At 53.6% G+C, this 26,550-nt stretch overlaps 1 protein-coding gene across 3 annotated transcripts in view; it reads left to right on the top strand.

Annotated features, from left to right (window-relative positions):
• LOC140459641 (solute carrier family 23 member 2-like) overlaps positions 1–26,550 on the top strand; it is a 63,875-nt gene that overhangs the window by 10,646 nt on the left and 26,679 nt on the right. For all 3 annotated transcript variants that reach the window (XR_011953840.1, XM_072553952.1, XM_072553951.1), the window contains exons 3-11: positions 9,202–9,300; positions 10,813–10,929; positions 13,887–14,044; positions 17,408–17,496; positions 18,396–18,463; positions 19,655–19,836; positions 21,589–21,709; positions 22,232–22,388; positions 25,814–25,961. Coding sequence is in view for 2 of the 3 variants with exons in the window: in XM_072553952.1 (XP_072410053.1) it covers positions 9,202–9,300; positions 10,813–10,929; positions 13,887–14,044; positions 17,408–17,496; positions 18,396–18,463; positions 19,655–19,836; positions 21,589–21,709; positions 22,232–22,388; positions 25,814–25,961 (1,139 nt within the window). In the remaining variant the exon portion in view is untranslated. The remainder of the gene's footprint in view (positions 1–9,201; positions 9,301–10,812; positions 10,930–13,886; positions 14,045–17,407; positions 17,497–18,395; positions 18,464–19,654; positions 19,837–21,588; positions 21,710–22,231; positions 22,389–25,813; positions 25,962–26,550) is intronic.

The following is a 26,550-nucleotide window of genomic DNA, read 5'->3' as shown; positions in this document are numbered from 1 at the left end:
CTACACAGTCTCACTCTCACACAGTCTCATTCTTACGTACAGTCTCACACTCTCACACAGTCTCATCCTTCTACACAGTCTCACTCACACAGTCTCATTCTTACGTACAGTCTCACACTCTCACACAGTCTCATCCTTCTACACAGTCTCACTCACACAGTCTCATTCTTACACACAGTCTCATTCTCACACACAGTCTCATTCTCACACACAGTCTCATTCTCACACACAGTCTCATTCTTACACACAGTCTCACTCTTTCACACAGTCTCATTCTTACAGTCTCACTCTCACAGTCTCGTGCTCTCACACAGTCTTGCGCTCTCACACAGTCTCGCTCTCTCACAGTCTCGCGCTCTCACACAGTCTCGCTCTCTCACACCATCTCACTCTCTCACAGTCTCATTCGCTCACACAGTCTCATTCTCACACACAGTCTCATTCTCACACACAGTCTTATTCTCACAGTCTCGTGCTCTCACACACAGTCTCATGCACACACAGTCTCACTCTCGCACACAGTCTCACTCTCGCACACAGTCTCACTCTCACACAGTCTCATTCTTACGTACAGTCTCACACTCTCACACAGTCTCATCCTTCTACACAGTCTCACTCTCACACAGTCTCATTCTTACGTACAGTCTCACACTCTCACACAGTCTCATCCTTCTACACAGTCTCACTCACACAGTCTCATTCTTACGTACAGTCTCACACTCTCACACAGTCTCATCCTTCTACACAGTCTCATTCTTACACACAGTCTCATTCTTACACACAGTCTCATTCTTACACACAGTCTCATTCTTACACACAGTCTCACTCTTTCACACAGTCTCATTCTTACAGTCTCACTCTCACAGTCTCGTGCTCTCACACAGTCTCGCGCTCTCACACAGTCTCGCTCTCTCACAGTCTCGCGCTCTCACACAGTCTCGCTCTCTCACACCATCTCACTCTCTCACAGTCTCATTCGCTCACACAGTCTCATTTGCTCACACAGTCTCATTCGCTCACACAGTCTCATTCGCTCACACAGTCTCATTCGCTCACACAGTCTCATTCGCTCACACAGTCTCATTCGCTCACACAGTCTCATTCGCTCACACAGTCTCATTCGCTCACACAGTCTCATTCTTACGTACAGTCTCACACTCTCACACAGTCTCATCCTTCTACACAGTCTCACTCACACAGTCTCATTCTTACGTACAGTCTCACACTCTCACACAGTCTCATCCTTCTACACAGTCTCACTCACACAGTCTCATTCTTACACACAGTCTCATTCTTACACACAGTCTCACTCTTTCACACAGTCTCATTCTTACAGTCTCACTCTCACAGTCTCGTGCTCTCACACAGTCTCGTGCTCTCACACAGTCTCGCGCTCTCACACAGTCTCGCTCTCTCACAGTCTCGCGCTCTCACACAGTCTCGCTCTCTCACACCATCTCACTCTCTCACAGTCTCATTCGCTCACACAGTCTCATTTGCTCACACAGTCTCATTTGCTCACAGTCTCATTTGCTCACAGTCTCATTCGCTCACACAGTCTCATTCGCTCACAGTCTCATTCGCTCACACAGTCTCATTCGCTCACACAGTCTCATTCGCTCACACAGTCTCATTCGCTCACACAGTCTCATTCGCTCACACAGTCTCATTCGCTCACACAGTCTCATTCTCTCACACAGTCTCATTCTCTCACACAGTCTCATTCGCTCACACAGTCTCATTCTCTCACACAGTCTCATTCTCTCACACAGTCTCATTCTTACACAGTCTCATTCTCTCACACAGTCTCATTCTTACACACACTCATTCTTACAGTCTCACTCTCTCACACAGTCTCACTCACACAGTCTCACTCTCACACAGTCTCATTCTTACACAGTCTCATTCTTACAGTCTCACTCTCTCACACAGTCTCACTCACAGTCTCACTCTCACACGCAGTCTCATTCTTACACAGTCTCATTCTTACAGTCTCACTCTCTCACACAGTCTCACTCACACAGTCTCATTCTCACACACAGTCTCATTCTCACACACAGTCTCATTCTCACACACAGTCTCATTCTCACACACAGTCTCATTCTCACACACAGTCTCATTCTCTCACACAGTCTGATTCTCTCACACAGTCTTGCTCTCTCACACAGTCTCGCTCTCTCACACAGTCTCACTCACACAGTCTCACTCTCTCACACAGTCTCGCTCTCTCACAGTCTCGCTCTCTCACAGTCTCATTCTCTCACACAGTCTCGCTCTCTCACACAGTCTCATTCTTACACACAGTCTCACTCACACACAGTCTCATTCTTATGCACAGTCTCATACTCTCACACAGTCTCATTCTCACGCACAGTCTCATTCTCACGCACAGTCTCATTCTCACGCACAGTCTCATTCTCTTGCACAGTCTCGCTCTCTCGCACAGTCTCGCTCTCTCGCACAGTCTCGCTCTCTCGCACAGTCTCGCTCTCTCGCACAGTCTCGCTCTCTCGCACAGTCTCGCTCTCTCGCACAGTCTCGCTCTCTCGCAGTCTAGCTCTCTCGCACAGTCTCGCTCTCTCACACAGTCTCACTCACACAGTCTCACTCTCTCACACAGTCTCGCTCTCTCACAGTCTCGCTCTCTCACAGTCTCATTCTCTCACACAGTCTCATTCTCTCACACAGTCTCGCTCTCTCACACAGTCTCGCTCTCTCACACAGTCTCATTCTTACACACAGTCTCACTCACACACAGTCTCATTCTTATGCACAGTCTCATACTCTCACACAGTCTCATTCTCACGCACAGTCTCATTCTCTTGCACAGTCTCGCTCTCTCGCACAGTCTCGCTCTCTCGCACAGTCTCGCTCTCTCGCACAGTCTCGCTCTCTCGCACAGTCTCGCTCTCTCGCACAGTCTCGCTCTCTCGCACAGTCTCGCTCTCTCGCACAGTCTCGCTCTCTCGCACAGTCTCGCTCTCTCGCACAGTCTCGCTCTCTCGCACAGTCTCGCTCTCTCGCACAGTCTCGCTCTCTCGCACAGTCTGATTCTCACGCACAGTCTCGCTCTCATGCACAGTCTTGCTCTCACACAGTCTCATTCTTACACACAGTCTGACTCACACACAGTCTCATTCTTACACACAGTCTCATTCTTACACACAGTCTTATTCTTACACACAGTCTCACTCACACACAGTCTCAATCTTGCACACAGTCTCACTCTCACACAGTCTCACACTCTCACTCAGTCTCATTCTCACACACAGTCTCGCTCTCTCACACAGTCTCGCTCTCTCACACAGTCTCGCTCTCTCACACAGTCTCGCTCTCTCACACAGTCTCGCTCTCTCACACAGTCTCGCTCTCTCACACAGTCTCGCTCTCTCACACAGTCTCATTCTCACACACCCTCACTATCACACTGTCTCATTCCCACACAGTCTCACTCACATACAGTCTCACTCTGTCACACAGTCTTATTCTTACACTCAGTCTCGCTCTCACACACAGTCTCATTCTCACACAGTCTCATTCTCTCACACAGTCTCATTCTCTCACACAGTCTCGATCTCTCACACACAGTCTCACTCTCACACATAGTCTCACTCTCACACTGTTTCACTCGCGCACACTGTCTCACTCTCTCACATCATCTCACTCTCTCAGTCTCATTCTTACACACAGTCTCATTCTCACACACAGTCTCACTCTCTCTCACGCAGTCTCACTCTCTCACACACAGTCTCATTCTCACACACAGTCTCACTCGCACACATAGTCTCACTCTCACATTGTCTCACTCGCTCACACTGTCTCACTCGCTCACACTGTCTCAATCTCTCAGTCTCATTCTTACACAGTCTCATTCTTACACACAGTCTCATTCTCTCACACAGTCTCATTCTCACACAGTCTCACTCTCACACACAGTCTCACTCTCACACTGTCTCACTCGCTCACACTGTCTCACTCGCTCACACTGTCTCACTCTCTCAGTCTCATTCTTACACAGTCTCATTCTCTCACTGTCTCATTCTCTCACTGTCTCATTCTCTCACACTGTCTCACTCTCTGTCTCATTCTCACACACAGTCTCATTCTCACACACAGTCTCATTCTCACACACAGTCTCATTCTCACACACAGTCTCATTCTCTCACTCTCTGACTTTTTCTCTTTCACACACTCTCATGCTCTTTCTTTCTCACACACACACTCACAAACACATTGTCTCTCTCACACACTCTATATTTCTCTTGGTCTGTCCCTCTCTGTCTGTCACTCTCACTTTCTCTCTCTCTCGCTTTCTCTTTCTCTCTCACTTTCTCTCTCTCTCACTCTCTCTCTCATTCCCCTTCTCTTTCCTCCCACCACCCCCATGTCTGTCCCTCTTTTTTTTTCTCTCCCTCTCTATCTGTCGTACCTACTCCCTCTCCTCTCTTTTTCTGTCTCTCGGGCCATCAGCCTGTTTCCCTGTGTCTCTCTTTCATCTCTCTGTCTCTGTCTCTCTCTCTCTCTCTCTCTACATATTTCTCTTTCCCCCCCCCCGTCGTCCCCCCTTCCCCCACTCTCTCTCTCCTGTGTCTGTTGGGAAGCTCTCCCATTTCAGACCATTGCTGTGTGATTTCTGCTGCAACCCATTCCCCATTCAAGTTCACTGCATTTGCATTAGCTCTTAAACAGCTCAGGTGAAAGGGTTCCGAAAAGATTTACAAGGACGTTACCAGGGTTGGAGGGTTTGAGCTACAGGGAGAGGCTGAACAGGCTGGGGCTGTTTTCCCTGGAGCGTCGGAGGCTGAGGGGTGACCATATAGAGGTTTATAAAATTATGAGAGGCATGGATAGGATAAATAGACAAAGTCTTTTCCCTGGGGTGGGGCAGTCCAGAACTAGAGGGCATAGGTTTAGGGTGAGAGGGGAATGATATAAAAGAGACCTAAGGGGCAACCTTTACACCCAGAGGGTGGTACGTGTATGGAACGAGCTGCCAGAGGAAGTGGTGGAGGCTGGTACAATTACAGCTTTTAAGAGGCATCTGGATGGGTATATGAATAGGAAGGGTTTGGAGGGATATGGGCCGGGTGCTGGCAGGTGGGACCAGATTGGGTTGGGATATCTGGTCGGCATGGATAGGTTGGACCGAAGGGTCTGTTTCCACGCTGTACATCTCTGTGAGTGTATGACTGACACCACGCTCACATGCACACATACATGGATGGATGTCACATGCAGAGAGACATCTGTGTATACACACACACACAGACACACACACACAGAGTCTGAGGGAAACTGAATTTTGACAGAAGACAGATTCCAGATCTCGGACTCTTTGAGAAGGTCTGTTTATCCTGCTGGTTTCCTGATTTCCTCATGGGCCCCTGACCACTGGGTAGCCAATTTGACAGCACAGCAAGAGCCCACAAACAGTGCCAGTCACAGTGCAGGCTGGGTCTCGGTGTTTTTGCCCTGTTGGGAGCGATCACACTGACTATCAGGCTGAGTGGTTGGCCAGCTGGGATGCAGTCTGCTGGGCTGAGAGCTGAGGTTGGAGTGCTGCGCTGAGTGCTCAAACCTTTCGCACACCCAGGAGACCGTTCTGGAGGGTGCTCGGAACACTCTGTTCCTTGGACTCCTGTAAACAATTAGCTGGGACCTTGCTAATGTGTCTCCTGGTTTACACCTCTGACTGGGCACTGGTGAGGAAGCTGTTGTGTCGTCACCCAACCCCACAAAATACCCTGAAAGACTCCATGTCTCATCTTGTCACCAGTCCAAGACAATTGGTACAAAAGAGGTTTCTCATCACTGTCAGGAGAAAAAGACTCAGCCCCTCTTCCCTCTGAAGTTGGAGGAGATCGAATGGGCTGGTCTGTCACAGTTCTGTCAGATGAGATCAAATTGCTAACAGACCCTGACTGAAGGAAGAGCTTCAGGGTAGCTCTCACGTTCACGTGGCAAACACTGAGAGAGTCAGAGAGATGTACAGCATGGAAACATACCCTTCGGTCCAACCCGATATCCCAACCCAATCTAGTCCCACCTACCAGCACCCGGCCCATATCCCTCCCAACCCCTTTCCTATTCATAGCCCCATCCTGATGATATTACAAACTTCTGCAGGTTTTTCTGAAAGTTTTCTCGCAGTGAGAATCGGCTTGTTTTCCTTCCAGAATGTTTATCTTTTCTCTTGGAGATTTCGAGCGAGATGTACCTCTCAGTTTTATTCCTTAAAAAATGCCAGAATTAGCTGCGTGCAAGAAAAGCAAGTCTATTTTCAGAGGCTGTTGCTCTGCAACTGTTTGCACCAATGTAAGGGTTTGTCCAAGGTTCTTTGACCAACAATGAAAACGGAAACCCCATCTCTGAATTCTTCCTCGAGGCTTCCTTGTGCGTTCAGTGGGTGATTCAGGTCGAACAAGTCAAATGCTAAATTCCTCTTCAATCCAATCAAGTCCAAGTCATTCCAGAGTCCCGTTTCTTCCAGTCCACCAGTCTGTCGTTGGAACTCTGGCAACCCATCAGCACTGCATGGGAGTGGGAAGCTGAGATGTTGTGACCAAACCTCTGCAGTGGGACTGGTACCAACACCATCTGCATTCAGAGTGGTGACCAGTGCACTCTCTCTCGGGGTCTCCATGGACATCGGGATTGGGAGATCTGCTGCAGCAGGAAGCTGGGACCACCAGGTGTCCGATCCCTATCCAGTGGGAAGATTTCCTAGGAAGAGGGAAGGAGAGCCCTTTGTTTCAGTCATTGTCATTGGGCAATGCCAACAGTGCACAGCAAGAGCCCATGCCAGACCCCCCCCCCCCACTGCCAGAGTGTTGTCTTGGGGTTCTGGAGTGCAGTGAGAGTCAGTCATAGAATCCCTACCATATGGAACCGGGCCATTTGGCCCATCGAGTCCACACCAACTCTCAGAAGAGCCCCCATCCCATTTCCCATGCCTAGCCCACCCAGCCTATGTATCCCTGGGCACGATAGGGCAGTTAAGGATGGCGAATCCACCCTAACCTGCACATCTTTGGACTATGGGAGGAAACCCACAGGCACAGTGTAGGCTCCACACAGACAGTGATCTGAGGCTGGAATCGAACCCGGGTCCCCGGTACTGTGAGGCAGCAGTGCTAACCACGGAGCCATCCTGTCCTTTAGGGGACAGGTTAGTGCTGGGTTAGCACTGGTCACTTCTCCTTGGGCTTTGTGAGTATGGAGCAGTTAACTGCTGAATGAAAGAATGCTGAGGAGCCTTGGCTCCCTCTGTAAGTGACCATTACTGACTCTCACTTTTCTATCCACACTCCTCCAGCTCTGCCCTCGACTGGGCTTCCTGCAGAGCAACTCCCTCACTCTCTCCATCTGCCAGTCCCTGTCTCTACAATCTTCCAGATCCCACTGGGGGTCCTGTCTTCCACAAGTCTTTACCTCCAGTTTTCAACACTTGGCTGTTGCTGCCTGGATCCAAGTTCTGCACTGGTCTCATTTCTGTCTCTGATCACAGCACTGTACAAACTTCTTCTCCCTGTCCATGTCGCTCTCTCTCTCTCTCTCTCGTTCCGTGTCTCCGTCTCTCTCTCTCTCCGCCTCTGTCTCTGTCTCTGTCTCCCTCCCTCTGTCTCTGTCTCTCTCCCTCTCCCTCTGTCTCTGTCTGTCTGCCTCTCTCTCTGTTACCCCTGTCTCTCCCTCCATCCCCCCCCGCGTCTGTCTATCTCTCCCTCCATCCCCCCCCCCGCGTCTATCTCTCCCTCCCCCCCCCCCCCCCCCCACCCCCCTTTCTTTGTCTCTGTCCCTCACTCCCTCTGTGTCTTCACCTGTCTGTCTGCCTGTCTGCTGGAGGGAGTCGCTGAAGTTTCTGTTTCTGATCGTGAGTGGGGTGTTTTTCGCAGAGTGCAGCATCCTGCCGAGTCACTGCAGAGTGCTGGCCACTGTCCCGCTGAGCTGTGGCTCTGTCTTTGCTGTGTTGAAGGAGAGAGAGGTGGAGGGGAGATGGTGTGCGGGTCAGGGCTCCGAGGCCAGTTGTGTACCTGTGAGACTAGCAGAGATCCTCATTGTGTTCTCCTAGCTCAGGGCCATTGTTACAGAGTATGACTCTGCTCTTTGTGATGTGATCACCTTGTCCAAGGTGGGAGGGTGAAGACAGCTTGGACTCTGGGACCGCCAATAGGTCAGATTCGTCTTTGGCCTGCTGGTTGTTGGAGGGGGTGGATGGCAAGGGAGGTTAGTCTGTTGGAGCTAGGGCCCAGACACACACACACACACCAGCGTGGGCCAGCGGGATTCCCTTTGGGTGTGGATGGCCCAGGGGATAGTGGTCGGGACTGCAGGGTTCCTCGGGCTGCTGGTGTAGGCTCAGACGAGAGCTGCTGTCTGTCTATGCCAGTCCCTGAACTCTGACCGTGCTGGGGGAGTTGGGAGCACACACCAGCCCAATGTAGAACAGACAGCTGGTACAGAGCCCTTCCTGGATCAGGAGCTTCCCCGGTGAGTGTGGAATCTGTAAGGTAGACCTGCTTCCTGCCCACACCCAGGCGCAGACTGAACTAACCCAGCCCTTTCCCAGTGAAAACCCTCAGCACAGGCCCTGGGCTGGGTGGTTACAGGAACTGCAGTCCTGTCATGTCACAGCCACCCAGCCATTGAGGTGTCCCTCCCTCCATGTGACTCCAGACCCACAGCTAAGCAGCCTGACCTCCCAAGTACCTGGAGATACCCAGGTCCCTTCAGTGCCTTTCATCCCCATCAGAAAAGCACACTGTGCACCCTGACGGGCTGGAGCAGCTTATTGAGGGATATCAGTGAGGCTACGGGTGGCCTTCTGAAGACGTTCCCTGGTCACCCACTGACGAGAGAGATGTGCAGGAATTTCTCCTCTCTGAGGGGAGTGAGGCTGTGGGATCCTCTCCCACAGAGGGATGGTAAGGCTGGGTCACTAAAGGCTGAGACAGAGGGGAGGGAGGGGGGAATCAAGGGCGATGGGGAACAGGCAGGAAAGGGAAGTTGTGGGTGAGCAGGTCAGCCACAATCTGATTGAATGGTGGAGCAGAGTGGATGGGCTGAGTGGCCTCCTGCTGCTCTCATGTCATCTGGTGTGTTTGGGGCAGAGAGTTGTGTATCGGGAGGAGAGTGAGAGGGGAAAGCTGTCACTCCAGCCAGATAGCCCTGTTTCTCTAATGGATCTTTCTCCTGTCCGTGTAGGTGGTGATCAATGGAGCTGCTGTGGTTCCTGGTGAGCAGGACACAGAGGTGACTGAGCTGATGGCTGTCTATGCCAAACAGAACACTGTCGCTGACAAGGTAACTCTCCAGTTTGTGGTCTCCTGCTCTGGTTTCGGTTTCTGTGGATTGACTAGCTGCTGGGAACCCTGTGTTGTACTGGGAGTGAAGCTGGTCAATCAGTTGGTGTATGGGCTTGTTGAGGACACTGATCATTGTGCATCTCGGTGCACCAGCTCTGTCATATCCCAGTTCCCGGGGGAATGCCTGATGCACTGATCTGGCGATATGCTGTGTCCTCTCATTCCCACTGTCGGTGCCCTTTCCCAGGAATGTCCCCCATACTCTCTTTGTCCAGTAGCCCGCAGGCATGGGCAGGCCTATGGCCTGTGTGTGACCCAACTCTAAACAGTTTGCAACTCCAAGCTCAAATATTAGCCAATTGCTGAGAATCCTTGCAGGGGGAAACAGGCCATTTGGCCCATCGGATCTAAGCTGACCCTCCAAAGAGGATCCACCCAGATCCACCCCACCCATCCTCTAACACTACCTTTCCCGTGGCTAACCCCCTCCCCCCCACCCCCCCCCTAGCCTGCACATCCCTGGACACTGTGGGAAATTTCCCATCGCCAATCCACCCTAAGCTGCACATCTTTGGACTGTGGGAGGAAACCCGAGCACCCGGAGGAAGCCCACGCAGACACGAGGAGTTTGTACAGTCTCCCATACAGACAGTTACCTGAGGGTGGAACCGAGCCCGGGTCCCTGGCGCAGTGAGACAGCAGTGCTAACCACTGAGCTAACCATGTTACCCACAAGGTCTGTGTGCACCAGGCAAGGGGATAAGGAGGGAGGATGAGTGATGTGTAAGCCTCAAGAAAGCTTACTCTGAGAGACTCCTGAAGTTCTCCCTGTGGACTCTGGGACAGTATATCCTTAGCTTCTTGCCTGGGGTGGTGGGACACAGGAACTGTAAACCCTCTCTCACTCAGTTACGGGAAGGGTCTGTGGGCTTTGGGAGCTGGGATTGCCCTTGGGAGCTGGCTGAGAGTTTATCCCCTCAGGAACGGGCTGGTCCGTGGGGGAGAGGCCGGTGGGGGAAGAGAGCAGTGGGGGGGAAGGAGAGAGAGAGAGAGAGAGAGACAGTGGGAGAGAGAGAGAGAGATGGAGGAGGGGAGAGAGACAGAAGGGGGTGGAGAGAGAGAGAGATGGAGGGGGCAGAGAGAGACAGAGAGACAGGGGACAGAGAGAGAGAGAGAGAGAAAGAGAGGCTGGGGGGTGCGAGAGAGATGGAGGGGGGGAAGAGAGAGAGAGGGAGAGATGGGGGATGGGAGAGAGTGGGAGACGGAGAGAGGAGAGAGAGAGAGAGAGAGAGAGATTTTGCATTGTGGAGAGATAAGGCCATGTCCCCTGTCTGAGAGAAGCCTGGGTTTGAATTCACATTGCAGAGCAGTCACCTTGGCCCCTAGCAGTGGGCAGTGCTGAGAGGGGGAGCTGGGCTGGTTCTGCAGGGTGTGGGGGGGAGGGGGTGATGTCTCAGGGTCAGATGGAGAATACCTTGTTGATGTTCTTGGTTTGGATTTGTCCTTACAGTCTTCCTTATCGGATAGCTCCGACAGCCATGCTTGTAGTGAGGCACAGAGACTGGACATGATCTACACTGTTGAAGATGTCCCACCTTGGTATCTCTGTATATTCTTGGGTTTACAGGTGAGTCCCAGAGTGATGTGCCACCTCAGCCAGTGGCCCCTGTCCCATCCTGTCCTGAATGCTGGCGCTGCCCGGCTATGTTTTATCCAGTTCACGACCCCGTGCTTTCTGGGGATCCAGGTGACAGGAAAGACATCGAGACAGGGTGTGTCTCATGGGAGGGGAGGTAGTGAAGTGGGCCCTTTCTGGATGTGTGTTTGTGTGTGTCTGTCAGAACCTTTGTGAGTCAGTGTCTGTGTGGGGCGACAGGGTGAAAATACCATCGTACAAACCTGTCCGATCTTTCCTGGTCCAATAGCTGGCTGCTGCTGGGTGACTGCAAATAATGTTGATCATTGTTTCCAATCTGCTGCTTCACACATCGGTTATTCATTCACAAAATTGGCCAGGCACACCATTTAACATCCGCCCCTAGTTGCCCCTTGTGAAGGTGGGGGGGTGAGCTGGTGTCTTGAGCCGCTGCCGTCCATTGTGCTGTGGGCTGACCCACAATGCCCTGAGGGAGGGAGTTCCAGGATTCTGACCCAGTGACACTGAAGGAACAGTGATACATTTCCAAGTCAGGATGGTGAGGGGCTCCGAGGGGAACTTGCAGGGGCTGGTGTTCCCATGTATCTGCTGCCCCTTGTCCTTTGGGTCTGGAAGGTGCTGTCTGAGGATTTTTGGTGAATTGCTGCAGTGTATCTTGTAGATGGTACACACTGCTGCTACTGAGCACCAGAGTGGGTATTTGTGGATGTGGTGCCCATCTCGTGGGCTGCCTTGTCCCTGGATGGTGTTGAGCTTCTTGAGTGTTGTTGGAGCTGCCCCCATCTAGGGGCAAGTGGGGAGTATTCCATCCCACTCCTGACTTGTGCCTTGTCGATGGTGGACAGGCTTCAGGGAGTCAGGAGGGGAGTATTCCCAGTCACTGTGTTGGTATGGCTTAAAGAAATGGCTGTCAGTTTCTGGTTGATGGTAATCCCCAGGGTGTTGGTAGAGAAGGACTCAGTGATGGTAACTCCATTGGATGTCAAGGGGTGGTGGTCAGGTTGTCTCTTGTGGGAGCTGGTCACAGCCTGGCATTTGTATGGCACACAAATGCCACTTGTCAGCCCAAGCCTGGATATTGTCCAGAACTTGCTGCATTTTAGCATGGAGTGCTGCAATATCTGAGGATGGTCAAATGGTGTTGAACATGGTGCAATCATCGATGAACACCCCCCCACCCTTCTGATCGAGGGAAGGTCACTGAACTGCTGCAGGGATGAGCTAGAGCTGAGGTAACTGACCTCCAATAGCCGCCACCATCTTCCTGTGTGCCAGGAATGAGTCCAACCCGTGGAGGTTTGCTCTCTGATAGCCACTGATTCCAGTTTTACTCTGGGCTCTTTGATGCCACACTTAGATGAATGTGGTGTTAATGTGCAGTGGTTGGATCGTGTTCAACCTTGATCCCCCAACTCCACTCCTGTCTGAGAGAAGGAATGCCTCCTCACCTCAGATTGGAGTGGGTGACCCCTGACTCTGAGATGATGCCCTCTGGTCTGAGACTTTCCCACAAGGGGAAACAACATCTCCACATCCCCCTTGTCAAGTCCTCTCAGTATCTCCCATCCTGTCCTCCGCAGAGAGCTTGGCAATCTCGAACAGGTTGTCTCTTTCCTGCAATAATGGACTGTGAGTTAATGGAGTCAATATCTAAACCATCCAGGCACTGATTCCCAAGCAGGGCCCGGCCTGTAGGCATGGCAACGAGGAGCTCATGCCATGTGACCACACTCTGGGTCAGTTGGGAGCTGGAGTGTGAAGAGACTACCAGGGGGTTTCAGTATGGTCACTGATAATGGCAAGGGAAGGAGCTGGGAGACGGACTGTTTGGCAGTGAGCAGTGAAGAGGGGGAGCTGAGAGGGGGAGTAGTGCAGATACAGGATGACGTGACACACAACAGAGCATGCAGCAGTCCCCTGACGTGAGTGATTAAAGTGACACCGCTCTTATTGACTAAGGGGTGGATCATTAACTTGGTCGCTCTGTCCGTTTGGATGACTGTGTAACCTGGGAATGCTGCATAAGCAATTCCGTCAGAGTCGGAAATCTCTCAGCACCTAGTCCGTGCACTGAGCAAGAGCATCATTGATATCATAACCACAGCAGCCAGAGAGAGAGAGAGAGAGAGCCTGTTCCTCACTGAACAACACCAAGGACATTTCATACACATTCTCTGGCTTCTCCGTCCTCTTGTCTCGTCTCTCCTTCATGCAAGTTCGACATCTGCAACTCGAATGTTAGCAATATATTTGTTCAGGTATCCCATAATCCTGAAATGGTCAAATCAATGTGAAAACAAGCCAATACCAATACAAAACAGGCCCAACTTGATTCGGAAACAAGTTACAATAGCTTTCTCGACAGAACTATACTTGCTCGAATTGAAATCAGTCCATTCAACTTCTAGTATGTCATGAGTCTCTTGTAGATTTGTACAGCCTCTCTCCATCTCTCTCTCTCCCCCTCTCCCCCCTTGCTCTCTCTTCCCATCTCTCTCACTCACGCTCTCTCTCCCTGTCTCTCTCTCTCTCTTTCTCTCTCTCTATCCCCACTCTCTCTCTCTCTCTCTCTCTCTCTCTCTCTCTATCCCCGTGTGTCTCTCTGTCTCCCTGTGCCTCCCTTCCTCTCTTTCCCTCTCTCGCTCACACTCTCTCTGTCTCCGTCCCCGTCTCTCTCTCTCTATCCCCGTGTGTCTCTCTCTGTCTCCCTGTGCCTCCCTTCCTCTCTTTCCCTCTCTCGCTCACTCTCTCTCTCGCTCGCTCTCTCTGTCTGTCTCTGTGTTTCTCTCTCTCTCTCTCTCTTTTTCTCCCTCACTCTGTCTCTCTGTCCATCTGTATGTGAATGCGGAGGGTTGTGTTGAAGAGGGGAGTGGTGTGTTTATGTGATCTGACCACCATGAGGATTTTTCTGTCCTGTTGCTCTCCAGCACTACCTGACCTGTTTCAGTGGGACCATTGCTGTTCCCTTCCTGTTGGTTGATGCCATGTGTGTTGGCTTTGACCAGTGGGCCACCAGTCAACTGATTGGGACCATCTTCTTCTGTGTGGGATTGACAACGCTGCTTCAGAGTACCCTGGGCTGCAGGTATGTCTGTCACACACACATTTCCCCCACCTTCAGGACTAGCCTACACTGTGCTCCAAGTTGCTGTGTTTCTGGATTCGATCCAAGCAAAGGAACATGAGTATTGCTCAGAAACCTTTCATTCAGTGCCCCTTCCCTTGAGAAGGTGGTAATGAGCTGCCCCATTCAAATGAATGCTTGAGAGACACCCACAATGCCCTTGGAGAGGGAATTCCAGGATTGTGACTGAACAACAATATCTTTCCAATTCAGGGTGGTGAGGGACTTTGACGGGGTGGTGTTCCCATGTACCTGCTGCCCTTGACCTTCAAGGTGGTAGAGATGATGGGTAATTTTTTTTGGAAACTTGGATCGCTTGGGGCTCCGGGGGAGTTAGCCAATTGGATCCAAACTTGGCTTAACGTGAGGAGCAGAGGGTGGTGGTGTTTTCTGGACTGGATGCCGATCGCCATTGGTTTTCCACAGGGTTCGGGTGCTGGGTGAGCTATTGCCTGCCATTTATCTGAGTGATTTAAATGAGAATATAGATGGCGTTAGTTAGTAAGTTTGTGGATCGCACCAAAATTGATGGTATTGTGGGCGGTGAAGATTATTATCGAAAATTACAAAGAGATCCTGATCAATCGTGTCAGTGGGCTGAGGAGTGGCAGATGGAGATGAATTTGGATAAATACGAGAGATTGCAGTTTGATATAACAAACGAGGGTGGGACTTTTCCAATTAATGCTAGGCCCCTGGCTTGTGTTGTAGAACAAGGGAGATGGAGAGGTTCAGTATATCCCTTTTGAAAGTTTGCCTCCCATACACTTAGGGTCGTTCAGAAGGTGTCTCGTACACATTGCTCAGACCTCAGAGTTGGGATATCACCTTGGGGTTGTACAGGATGTTGGTGAGGCTTCTTCCGAAATACTGTGTCCAGTTCTGGCCGCCCTGTTATAGGAAGGAGGTTATTAATCTGGAGAGGGTTCAGAAAAGACTTAGCAGGGTGTTGCTGGGTTCGCAGGAGAGACTGGGACTTTGTTCACTGGAGTGTAGGAGGCTGAGAGGTGACCTTTTGAAAGGATTATAAAATCATGAGGGGCGTGGATATAGTGAATGGTCAAGGTATTTTCTGTGAGATGGGAGCATATCTTTCCAGTGAGATTTAAAAAGGACATGAGGGGCAACTTTTTCACACAACGAGTGAATTTCCAGAGGCAGTGGTGGATGTGGATACAGTCACAACATTTAGACCACTCGATGGACAGGAAATGTTTGGAGGGATATTGGCCAGGAGCAAGCAGGTGGGATCAGTTGAGTTTGGGATTCCGGTCAGCATGGACGAGTTGGGCTGAAGGGTCTGTCTCTGTGACACAGAGTGAAACCTGAACAGTGGAATGCTGTGAGATTGAAGACGGTGAGATTTGGTCAGCACTGTGATAATAATTAGCTGGGCCATTGGCTTGATGCCTGAGTTTGAGGCTTTGATCATTGCCTTGTGACCCTGTCACACTGTAAGAGCTCCACCTTATGGCTGTGTGCTGAGCCGATGGGCACTGACCAGGAACGCTGACTCCAATCCAACTCCGAGTCTCTGCTCTGTCCAGCTGTACTTGAACATGCGCACTATTCCCTATCTGTAGGCATCGCTGTCTGATCAGGTCAGGAGACCTCAGCTTATCAGTGAGTCGGAGTGCACAGATTCAGGCCCATTAGCCCATCGGGGCTGTCCTGGTCCTGAAACAAGCATCTCACTGCTCTAACCCCACCTCCCAGCACCCGGCCCATAGCCTGACCATCACATCTACATATGGCTGAGATGTGATGGGAGTTTCTGCCTCTCCCACCCTCACAGGCAGAGAGTTCCAGATTCCTCTGAGTGAGAAAGGTTTCCCTCACATCCCATTGAAACCTCCTACCCCTTCCCTTCGCCCTCTGCGGCCCCCCCCCCCCCCCCACTTTGGTCACTGTCCGCTGCAGCGAGGGGGAAACTTCCTTCCTGCTCCCATCGTCTGTCCCCCCTCAGAATGTGACACATCTCTCCTGTGGAAACATTGTCTCCAACTCTCATTGTTGTCAGAGAGTTTGGGTTGAAGCAGGTACTGTGGGAGAGGTTTCAGGACAGAATTCCGGAGCTCAGACCCCAGACAGCTAAAGGCTGGAATAAATACTGTCCAGATTTTGAAAGTAAGTCTGTGAGTTATGGTTTCCTCCCTTGCTGGTTTTGTCTACACTGAGCCCTGCCTAGATGCTCCCAACCCAGCAACCCATCCACACAGTCCAAGATCCCAAGACCAAAGTCGATTCTCTCCTGGGTCTCACGATCATCTCGAACCTTCACTCAGTCCCCAGAAGAAATCTTCAGGGAATGGGGTGTCCTTCTGGGCTGAAAATGGGATACAAGGATAAAATAAACTTGGGAATCGGTTAACAGGACAGCACCCCTTGCACAATCTGCACAGGATACAAGCCATTGTCAATCTGATCAGAGATAAAAGCACATGGGATCATGGGTAGTGCACTGACATGGATCGAAAATTGGTTTGTAGACAGGAATCAAAAAGTAGAAATAAAATGGGTTGTTTCTGAATGGTAGGCAGTGACCTGTGAGTTTCCACAAGGATTGGTACTTGGACCCCAGCTATTCACAGTATTCATTCATGATTTATGTGAGGGAACTAAATGTACTACCCCAGAATTTGCAGATGACACAGAGCTGGGTGGTTGGGAAAACTGTGAGGGGGATGTAGCGATGTCGCAGTGTGATTTGTACAGACTGAGTGAATGGGCAAATGCATAGCAGATGCAGCATAATGTGGATAAGTATCAGGTGATTTATTTTGGCACCAAAAGTAGGAAGCCAGATTATGATTTGAATGGCTGTAAAGTGAGACAGGAAAATGTTCAGTGAGACCTGGGAGTCCTCATGCACCGCCCACTAAGTGCTCAGGCACAACAGGCAGTAAAGGTGGCAAACTCTGTGTTGATCTTCACAGTGAGAGGATTGGAATTCAGGGATAAGGATTTCTTGTTGGATTTATACAGGCCGGTGGGAAGGTCACACCTGGAATGCTGTGTGCAGTTCTGGTCTCCTTATCTGAGGAAGGATGTCGATGGAGTGCATTGAAGGTTTCCCAGATGGATTCCTGGGATGCCAGGACTGACCAATAAAGGCAGGATCAATTACTTTGGAATATATTCACTGAAGTTCAGATGAAGGAGGGGAGGGCTGGATCTCACCTCCAACCTGACTGGAGGGAGTCAGGAAGGACCTTCCGAAGGGTGGGGGACCTGGAACACGCGCTCCTTGTGTTGAGAGTCTTGGGGGGAGAGCTTTTCTCTGTGTGTTACCCTGTGTAATTGCTGTGTTGTTGGGTTTGACAGGTTGCCCTTGTTTCAGGCCAGTGCCTTTGCGTTCCTTGCTCCTGCTCGAGCCATTCTGTCCCTGGAGAAATGGAAATGTAATAACTCAGGTATGGGGAGAGTTTGACACTCACTGCTCGGGATGAAGGGGGTGGGGGGTGGGATCAGAGTGTGGGACAGGGTTCAGGAAGGGGTCCTGCAGGCTCCTCTCTGGCTCAGGGGCAAGGCCATGACTTCCAGCTCCTTGGAAACAGACATTCTCAGGGATGCTCATCTCAATGTCCAGCATCCTCCCAGGAATTTTCCTTCCCTTACTGCTCTGCACGTTCAGACATAGGAGCAGCAGGAGGCCACTCAGCCCATCCAGTCTGCTCTGCCAATCAATCAGATTGTAGCTGACCTGATCACCCACAACTTCCCTTTCCTGCCTGTTCCCCATCACCATTGATCCCCCCTCCCTCCCCTCTGTCTCAGCCTTTAGTGACCCAGCCTTACCATCCCTCTGTGGGACAGGATCCCACAGCCTCACTCCCCTCAGAGAGGAGAAATTCCTCCACATCTCTCTCTTCAGTGGGTGACCCCTTTCTCTGAGATGACATCCTCTGGTCCCAGACTCTCCCACAAGGGGGAACAACCTTTCCATATCCCTAAGAATCTTGTACATTTCAGCAAGGTCTCCTGTCATTCCTCTGAGCTCCAGTCAGTACAAGCCCACCCTACGCAACCTGTCCTCATAAGAGGGTCCCTCCATCCCCAGGATCAGCCAAGTGAAGCTTCTCTGGACTGTGTCCAATGGCCAGTCTATCCTTCCTTAGAGAAGGGGCTGAAAACTGGGGTATGTGTGTGTGCGTGTGTGTGTGTGTGTGTGTGCGTGCACGCGTCCGTTCATGCGTACATACGTACACACATACGTCACACAAGTCCCTCACACACTCACTGATAGGGCCAGGGGCATTAGGCTACAGTTCTTTGACTCTCTCTCTGTTTTCCCCATGTCCTTACCTTTAAGATATCACCTTTAGGAATAGCTCCGAAGTGATGGACACCTCGCATATTTGGCATCCCAGGATCCGAGAGGTAAGGCTCTCTCAGGGGTACTCCTTAATTTTGGACACAGCTCCCTCAATGTCTTCTCGTTGATGGTGTGCCCTTTCAGACCCAGGTCTGGGCTGAGAGGGACAGGAGTCACGAGGAGAGGTGGTCGGGAGGGGAGGGGTAAGGTGGGAGTACTGTTGGTGACAGTGTCAGGGTATGCCATGAACTGTAGGGGTCCCTCTGTCTCTCTCCCCCGGTGATGCACTGAGGCAGTCAGCAGAGATGGCTGATGAAGTGATCCTGTCCCTCCCCTCTCTCTCAGCTCCCTGACTCTGGGATGCTGGCTCCATCCCGGACATCCAGCTCCGAGCTGTTGTGTCAAACCTCTCCGTGTCGCTGTGGGAGAATCCTAGGTGGGCTGTGGTCCCAGCAAGTGTCTGTCTGACCAGGAGAATGGCTGGGAGACCCTGAGGGACCCACCTCGATTCTGTCCGGTCTGAGCCCACCCACCTCGGTGAGTGACAGTTGTCACCAGACCCTACCCTCCCTCCTTCAGATCCCATGTCCCTCCTGATGGCTCCCAGCCCGGAGTGGGAGCACATTGGCCCAGCCGTGTGCGTTGGGTAAAGTGGTGAGGGTACTGTTAGACACGGGAACAGAGCTGGTGATGTGCCCAGGCCTTGGTGGGGCTGGCGGGGGCGGGGGGGGGGGGGGGGGGAGGTGGAGATGTGACCTTCTGACAGGCCAGGGGATTGCGGGGGGGGGGGGGGGGGGGGGGGGGGTGGGGGGGTTAATCCGCGTCACGTTTCCATTTCTCCGATAGGCAAGCCCCACGGATGAGGAGGGGGGAATGGGGACTGGAGTGGGATGAGAAAGCAGGGAGGGAGATAGCCCAAGTGGAGCTCTGTGACCCTAGGGCTGGTGGGAGAGGGGGATGGCCAGAATTCCCCCTGGCCTGTCCTGAGTGTGCTGGCCATCAGAAGGTTGGTGTTCCTGTGTGATGTTCGGGAATGTCAGGGTGGGCTGGTTTGGACAGATCTTCTCTTTGTCCCCACTGAGGGGTGACTGACTGTGACTAGGCAGTTCACCATGGCTCATCTCTCAGCTGCTCTCCCTGATGGTCGCGGATCCTCACGGGAGACTGGGGCAGAGGGCGGGGAAGGGTGGGGGCTGCTCCAAGGCTATTCTGCCCCTCTAGTCCAGTGGAGTGACTTGCCCCTCTGCCCACCACAGATCCAAGGCGCCATCATCATGTCCTCGCTGGTGGAGGTGCTGATCGGGTTGCTGGGTCTGCCTGGCATTCTGCTGAACTACATCGGACCTTTGACCATCACCCCAACAGTGGCTCTGATTGGCCTGTCCGGCTACCAGGCAGCTGGCGAGCGAGCTGGGCAGCACTGGGGCATTGCCATGCTGTGAGTATGGGTACGCCGTTTTGGCTGCGGTGGAGAGGCAGTGGCCCGGGGCTGGCGTTGGGGCGGGGATACTGTGGGATTGCTCAGGGGTGGTGCCAGGCTGAAGGAAGCACTTGTCACGTGGTTAGCTCACCACCCCCACCAAGACTGCCCAGCGGTTATGCCCGGCCCTGAGGAGTTGGGTGGAGGGGTGGGAGCAGGAAAGGGGGTTCTCCTTCCCGTCAGGAGTCGGTGAGCCTGAGGAGGGGGAAAGGGAGGGATTGGGAAGGGATAGTGACCCCTCAGTCTGGAGCTGTGCGCTGTCAGTAACAGGGCTGCAGTGAGTCTGCTGTTCCACCCCGAAACCGATGGCCTGCCCCCCCCAGTTCCACAGGCGTTACAACTCACCGGCTCCCCTCTCCCTCCACTGTCCAAGGCTCTGGGTGTGGAGGTCCACAGATGGGGCTCTGAAGTGCCCTCGGATGCAGGGGCAGGCTGTGACGTCCTGAGTTGGTGGGATAGTACGGTGGGTTGTTGATGAGGGGGCATTGCTGACCATGTGAGTGGGCACATGCTGTAGACCCCCTCCCTCTATCCGGCTGTGTGCCCCAGTGCAGTGCCAGGTCCTTGCCAAGGCTGAGTTGGCAACCTCCCTGACGGAGGGAGTAGGGTTCCCGGATGAAGGGACCGGTATTCCCGGTTGGAGGGAACGGGGTTCCCAGACAAAGGGAGTAGTATTCCCGGACAGAGGGAGCAGACGGAGAGAGTGGGGTTCCCGGATGAAGGGAGTAGGGTTCCCGGACGGAGTGAGTGGTATTCCCGGATGGAGGGAGTGGGGTTCCCGGAGGGAGGGAGCAGTATTCCCGGACAGAGGGAGCAGTGTCCGAGACAGAGAGAGCAGGGTTCCCGGACGGAGGAAGTGGGGTTCCAGGATGGAGGGAGCGGGGTTCCAGGACACAGGCAGTGAGGTTCCCGCACGGAGGGAGAGGTATTCCCAGACGGAGGGAGCAGTGTCCCAGACAGAGAGAGCGGGGTTCCCGGACAGAGGGAGCAGTATTCCCGGACGGAGGGAGCGAGGTTCCCGGACGGAGGGAGCGAGGTTCCCAGACGGAGAGAGCGGTATTCCTGGACAGAGGGCACAGGTTTCCCGGACGGAGTGCGTGGTATTCCTGGACGGAGGGAGCGGTGTTCCTGGAAGGCGAGAGCAAGGTTCCCAGATGGAGGGAGCAGGGTTCCAAGACGGAGAGCGTGGTATTCCCGGACGGAGTGCGTGGTATTCCTGGACGGAGGGAGCGGTGTTCCCGGAAGGCGAGAGCAAGGTTCCCAGATGGAGGGAGCAGGGTTCCAAGACGGAGGGAGTGGTATTCCCGGACGGAGGGAGCGAGGTTCCTGCTCGGAGGGAGCGGTATTCCCAGACGGAGGGCGCAGTATTCCTGGACGGAGGGTGCGGGTTTCCCGGACGGAGGGAGCGAGGTTCCCGGACAGAGGGAGCAATGTCTGGGACGGAGGGAGTGGGGTTCTGGGACGGATGGAGTGGTATTCCTGGATGGAGAGAGCAGTATTCCCGGACGGAGGGCGCAGTATTCCCGGACAGAGGGCGCGGGTTTCCCGGATGGAGGGAGCGGTATTCCCAGACAGAGGGCGCGGTATGCCCAGACAGAGGGCGCGGGTTTCCCGGACGGAGGGAGCGGTATTCCCAGACAGAGGGAACAGGGATGACTCACTGTCACTCCAGCCCTGAATGTTGCTGGTGTCGTTTATTTCCCTCCCCAGGACCATCTTCTTGGTGCTGTTTTTCTCTCAGTACGCTCGCAATGTGAAACTTCCCCTTCCAGTTTATAAATACAAGAAAGGTTGGACTGCCTACAAGCTGCAGCTCTTTAAGATGTTTCCGGTGAGTACACTGGTCCAGGTTATGGGCAGCACGCACTCACTCACTGGCTTTTCACAGCTTACCATCCTGCCTGGAGATGGGCAAAATCCCACCCCTCTCCCCACAGAGCGATCCGATTCCCCGGTGAGCAAATGGATCTCTCGAGAAGGACTCGACCCCCAGGGAGAGACTGGATCTCCAGCAAGCCAATGGATTCCCTGACAGGGACTTGATCCCCAGTGATCGAATCGATCCGTCAGGGAGTGACTGGGGTGCCCTGAGGAGGGAATGGATGAGGGAGTGGTCGAGAGGGGGGTGGAGGGGGTGAGCGTTTGCTGGGTCCTGTTGGGATCTTGCTGTGCCATCAGAGCCGAGCTTTCCCCTGGGAGGGTTGAGCTGAGGGTTGGGCAGCAGAGTGCTGATGGCAAGGTGGCACCCTCTCAGTGCTGTGCCAAATCCTCCAGCAGATGGCAGACTGCATGGCAGTGTAGTTATTGCCCCTGACTGACTCCTAGCTCCTCCTTTCTGGCTGTTGTCCTGCAGATTATCTTGGCCATCCTGGTCTCGTGGTTCCTGTGCTTTATCTTCACCGTGACGGATGTTTTCCCACCGGACAGTGGTCAGTATGGATACTACGCTCGGACTGATGCTCGGAAAGGTGTCCTCTCTGTCGCTCCGTGGTTCAAAGTTCCTTACCCCTGTAAGTCTGTTACTTAGCCTTGAGACTGTTACTGCCTGTCCTCCGTGATCAGAGTGTTGGCCCATACCACCGCAGATTTAACCCTCTGTCACGGCAGAGCCCTATACAATGGACTGCTCCACATCACTGGCTGCTTAAAACAGCATCAAACATGGGAGATCTCAGTGTGCTCTCTACTGTTCTCCATTACCCCTCACCCACACTGTACCCACACTGTACCCACACTGTACCCCCTCACCCACACTGTACCCCCTCACCCACACTGTGCCCACACTGTACCCCCTCACCCACACTGTACCCCTCACCCACACTGTACCCACACTGTGCCCCCTCACCCACACTGTACCCAGACTGTACCCCCTCACCCACACTGTACCCCTCACCCACACTGTACCCACACTGTACCCCCTCACCCACACTGTACCCACACTGTACCCACACTGTAACCCCTCACCCACACTGTACCCCCTCACCCACACTGTACCCACACTGTACCCCCTCACCCACACTGTACCCCCTCACCCACACTGTACCCCCTCACCCACACTGTACCCACACTGTACCCCCTCACCCACACTACCCCTCACCCACACTGTACCCCCTCACCCACACTGTACCCACACTGTACCCCTCACCCACACTGTACCCCCTCACCCACACTGTACCCACACTGTACCCCTCACCCACACTGTACCCCCTCACTCACACTGTACCCCCTCACCCACACTGTACCCCCTCACCCACACTGTGCCCACACTGTACCCCCTCACCCACACTGTACCCACACTGTGCCCCCTCACCCACACTGTACCCAGACTGTACCCCCTCACCCACACTGTACCCCCTCACCCACACTGTACCCACACTGTACCCCCTCACCCACACTGTACCCCCTCACCCACACTGTACCCCCTCACCCACACTGTACCCACACTGTACCCCCTCATCCACACTGTGCCCACACTGTACCCCCTCACCCACACTGTACCCCTCACCCACACTGTACCCACACTGTACCCCCTCACCCACACTGTACCCACACTGTACCCCTCACCCACACTGTACCCCCTCACCCACACTGTACCCACACTGTACCCCCTCACCCACACTGTACCCCCTCACCCACACTGTACCCACACTGTACCCCCTCACCCACACTGAACCCCTCACCCACGCTGTACCCAGACTGTACCCCCTCACCCACACTGTACCCAGACTGTACCCCCTCACCCACACTGTACACCCTCACCCACCCTGTACCCACACTGTACCCCCTCACCCACACTATACCCCTCACCCACACTGTACCCCCTCACCCACACTGTACCCACACTGTACCCCCTCACCCACACTGTACCCCCTCACCCATGCTGTACCCACACTGTACCCCCTCACCCACACTGTACCCCCCACCCACACTGTACCCCCTCACCCACACTGTACCCACACTGTACCCCCTCACCCACACTGTACCCCTCACCCACACTGTACCCCCTCACCCACTCTGTACCCCTCACCCACACTGTACCCCCTCACCCACACTGTACCCACACTGTACCCCTCACCCACACTGTACCCAGACTGTACCCCCTCACCCACACTGTACCCCCTCACCCACACTGTACCCCTCACCCAGACTGTACCCCCTCACCCACACTGTACCCCCTCACCCACACTGTACACCCTTACCCACACTGTACCCACACTGTACCCCCTCACCCACACATTACCCCTCACCCACACTGTACCCCCTCACCCACACTGTACCCCTCACCCACACTGTACCCCCTCACCCACCCTGTACCCACACTGTACCCCCTCACCCACACTGTACCCCCTCACCCACACTGTACCAACACTGTACCCCCTCACCCACACTGTACCCACACTGTACCCCCTCACCCACACTGTACCCCCTCACCCACACTGTACCCACACTGTACCCCCTCACCCACACTGTACCCCTCACCCACACTGTACCCCCTCACCCACACTGTACCCACATTGTACCCCCTCACCCATACTGTATCCCCTCACCCACACTGTACCCACACTGTACCCCTCACCCACACTGTACCCCCTCACCCACGCTGTACCCACACTGTACCCCCTCACTCACACTGTACCCACACTGTACCCCCTCGCCCACACTGTACCCCCTCACCCACACTGTACACCCTCACCCACACTTTACCCACACTGTACCCCCTCGCCCACACTGTACCCCCTTGCCCACACTGTACCCCCTCACCCACACTGTACACCCTCACCCACACTTTACCCACACTGTACCCCTCATCCACACTGTACCCCCTCGCCCACACTGTTCCCATACTGTACCCCCTCACCCACACTGTTCCCATACTGTACCCCCTCACCCACACTGTTCCCACACTGTACCCCCTCACCCACACTGTACCCCCTCACCGACCCCTCACTGACCCCTCACCGACTCTATAGTATGGTGGGCTCTCGGAGCCTGGGGTCGGCCATTTACACCTGCCTGGGATAGTGAGAAATGCCTTCATCCCGAGAGTCCCAGTGTTTGGGGAAGAAACAGAACTGCGTTAGGTGTACCAGCCATGATCAGACTGAATGGTGGGTCAGGCTCAGGGGCCGAATGGCCTACTCCTGCTTCTGTGTTCATTGAACCAGTTTGTGCACACCAAGCTGTGGGCGGCACGGTGGCACAGTGGTTCGCACTGCTGCCTCACAGCACCAGAGACCCAGGTTCAATTCCCGCCTCAGGCGACTGACTGTGTGGAGTTTGCACGTTCTCCCCGTGTCTGCGTGGGTTTCCTCCGGGTGCTCCGGTTTCCTCCCACAGTCCAAAGATGTGCAGGTCAGGTGAATTGGCCATGCTAAATTGCCCGTAGTGTTAGGTAAGGGGTAAATGTAGGGGTATGGGTGGGTTGCACTTTAGCGGGGCAGTGTGGACTTGTTGGGCCGAAGGGCCTGTTTCCACACTGTAAGTAATCTAATCTAATCAGATAAAGCTCCCACAAAGGTATGGCAGGTGTTAGTCTGCTCAGCAGGTCCATGTCCCCCACACTGTGGGATCCTCCCATGTACCTGGCAGCTCCTGGTCTGAGGTGGTGGCTGTGTGTGCGGTCATGGGCAGCTATTCAGCCCACATGGTGGGGGTGCTACCTTCAGAGAGTGGTGTTGGAATGTCTGCATGTGTTGTGGATGTGAATCCATCTAGGCAATGGGAAGAGCACCTTCCAATTCTGGGATTCAAGGGGAACTCACTCCTGTCGCCTCTGGTCAGGGAGTTCTGGGAGCATGGGGCCCAGAGCTGGAATAGGCTGCATGTGGAGCCCCTCACACTCCCTGGGAAGGGTCAGGATTGGTGGGTACACGCCATCTCTCTCTCTCTCTCTCTCTGTGCCCAGCCTGACCATGTGTCTTGTTGCCTCCATCAGGTCAGTGGGGTTTGCCCACAGTCTCGGCTGCGGGGGTAATTGGCATGCTGAGTGCTGTCGTCGCTAGCATCATTGAATCTATCGGCGATTACTATGCCTGTGCCCGGTTATCCTGTGCCCCACCTCCACCAGTCCATGCCATTAACAGGTAAGCTAATTCTCTAACTCTCTCTCTCGGGCTTTCAATCTGACTTGCCCAGCTTGATCTCTCTATCTGCCCCGCCCCACCTTCTCATCCACAAACCCCCACATCCTCTCTCCCCACCTCCTCTTCACCATATATCTCTCTCTCTCTCCCCTTTCTATGAATGTCTCTATCTCCCCCTTTTGTCAATCTTCTTGTTCTCTTGCTCCCCTGCCCAGTCTTGCCCTCCCCCTCGCACTCTTTTGCTCTCTCCTTCTCTCTCTCTCTCTCTCTCTCTCTTTCCCCCAACTCCCCAAGCCTGGACGCCATCAGAATCCTGGAGGCCTGATAGTTTCACACCCAGAGTGCAGAGACCATCATACCCCAGAGAATGGCTCTTCACTCAAGAGCATTGGGCAACAAGACCTCACAGAGATGTTCAGACAGGGGAGGTAGTGTGGGTTGGGCACTGAGGGATCAGGTCGTGAAGGTTGGGCACTGAGGGAGCAGGTAGTGAGGGTTGGGCACTGAGGGGGGAGGTAGTGAGGATCAGGCACTGAGGGAGCAGGTAGTGAGGGTGGGGCACTGAGGGAGCAGGTATGAGGGTTGGGCA

Source organism: Chiloscyllium punctatum, chromosome 35, assembly GCF_047496795.1.
Source record: "Chiloscyllium punctatum isolate Juve2018m chromosome 35, sChiPun1.3, whole genome shotgun sequence".
NCBI classification, from domain to species: Eukaryota; Metazoa; Chordata; class Chondrichthyes; order Orectolobiformes; family Hemiscylliidae; genus Chiloscyllium; species Chiloscyllium punctatum.
The sequence above is the reverse complement of the archived record's forward strand: the minus strand, read 5'-3'. Positions and strand labels throughout refer to the sequence as shown.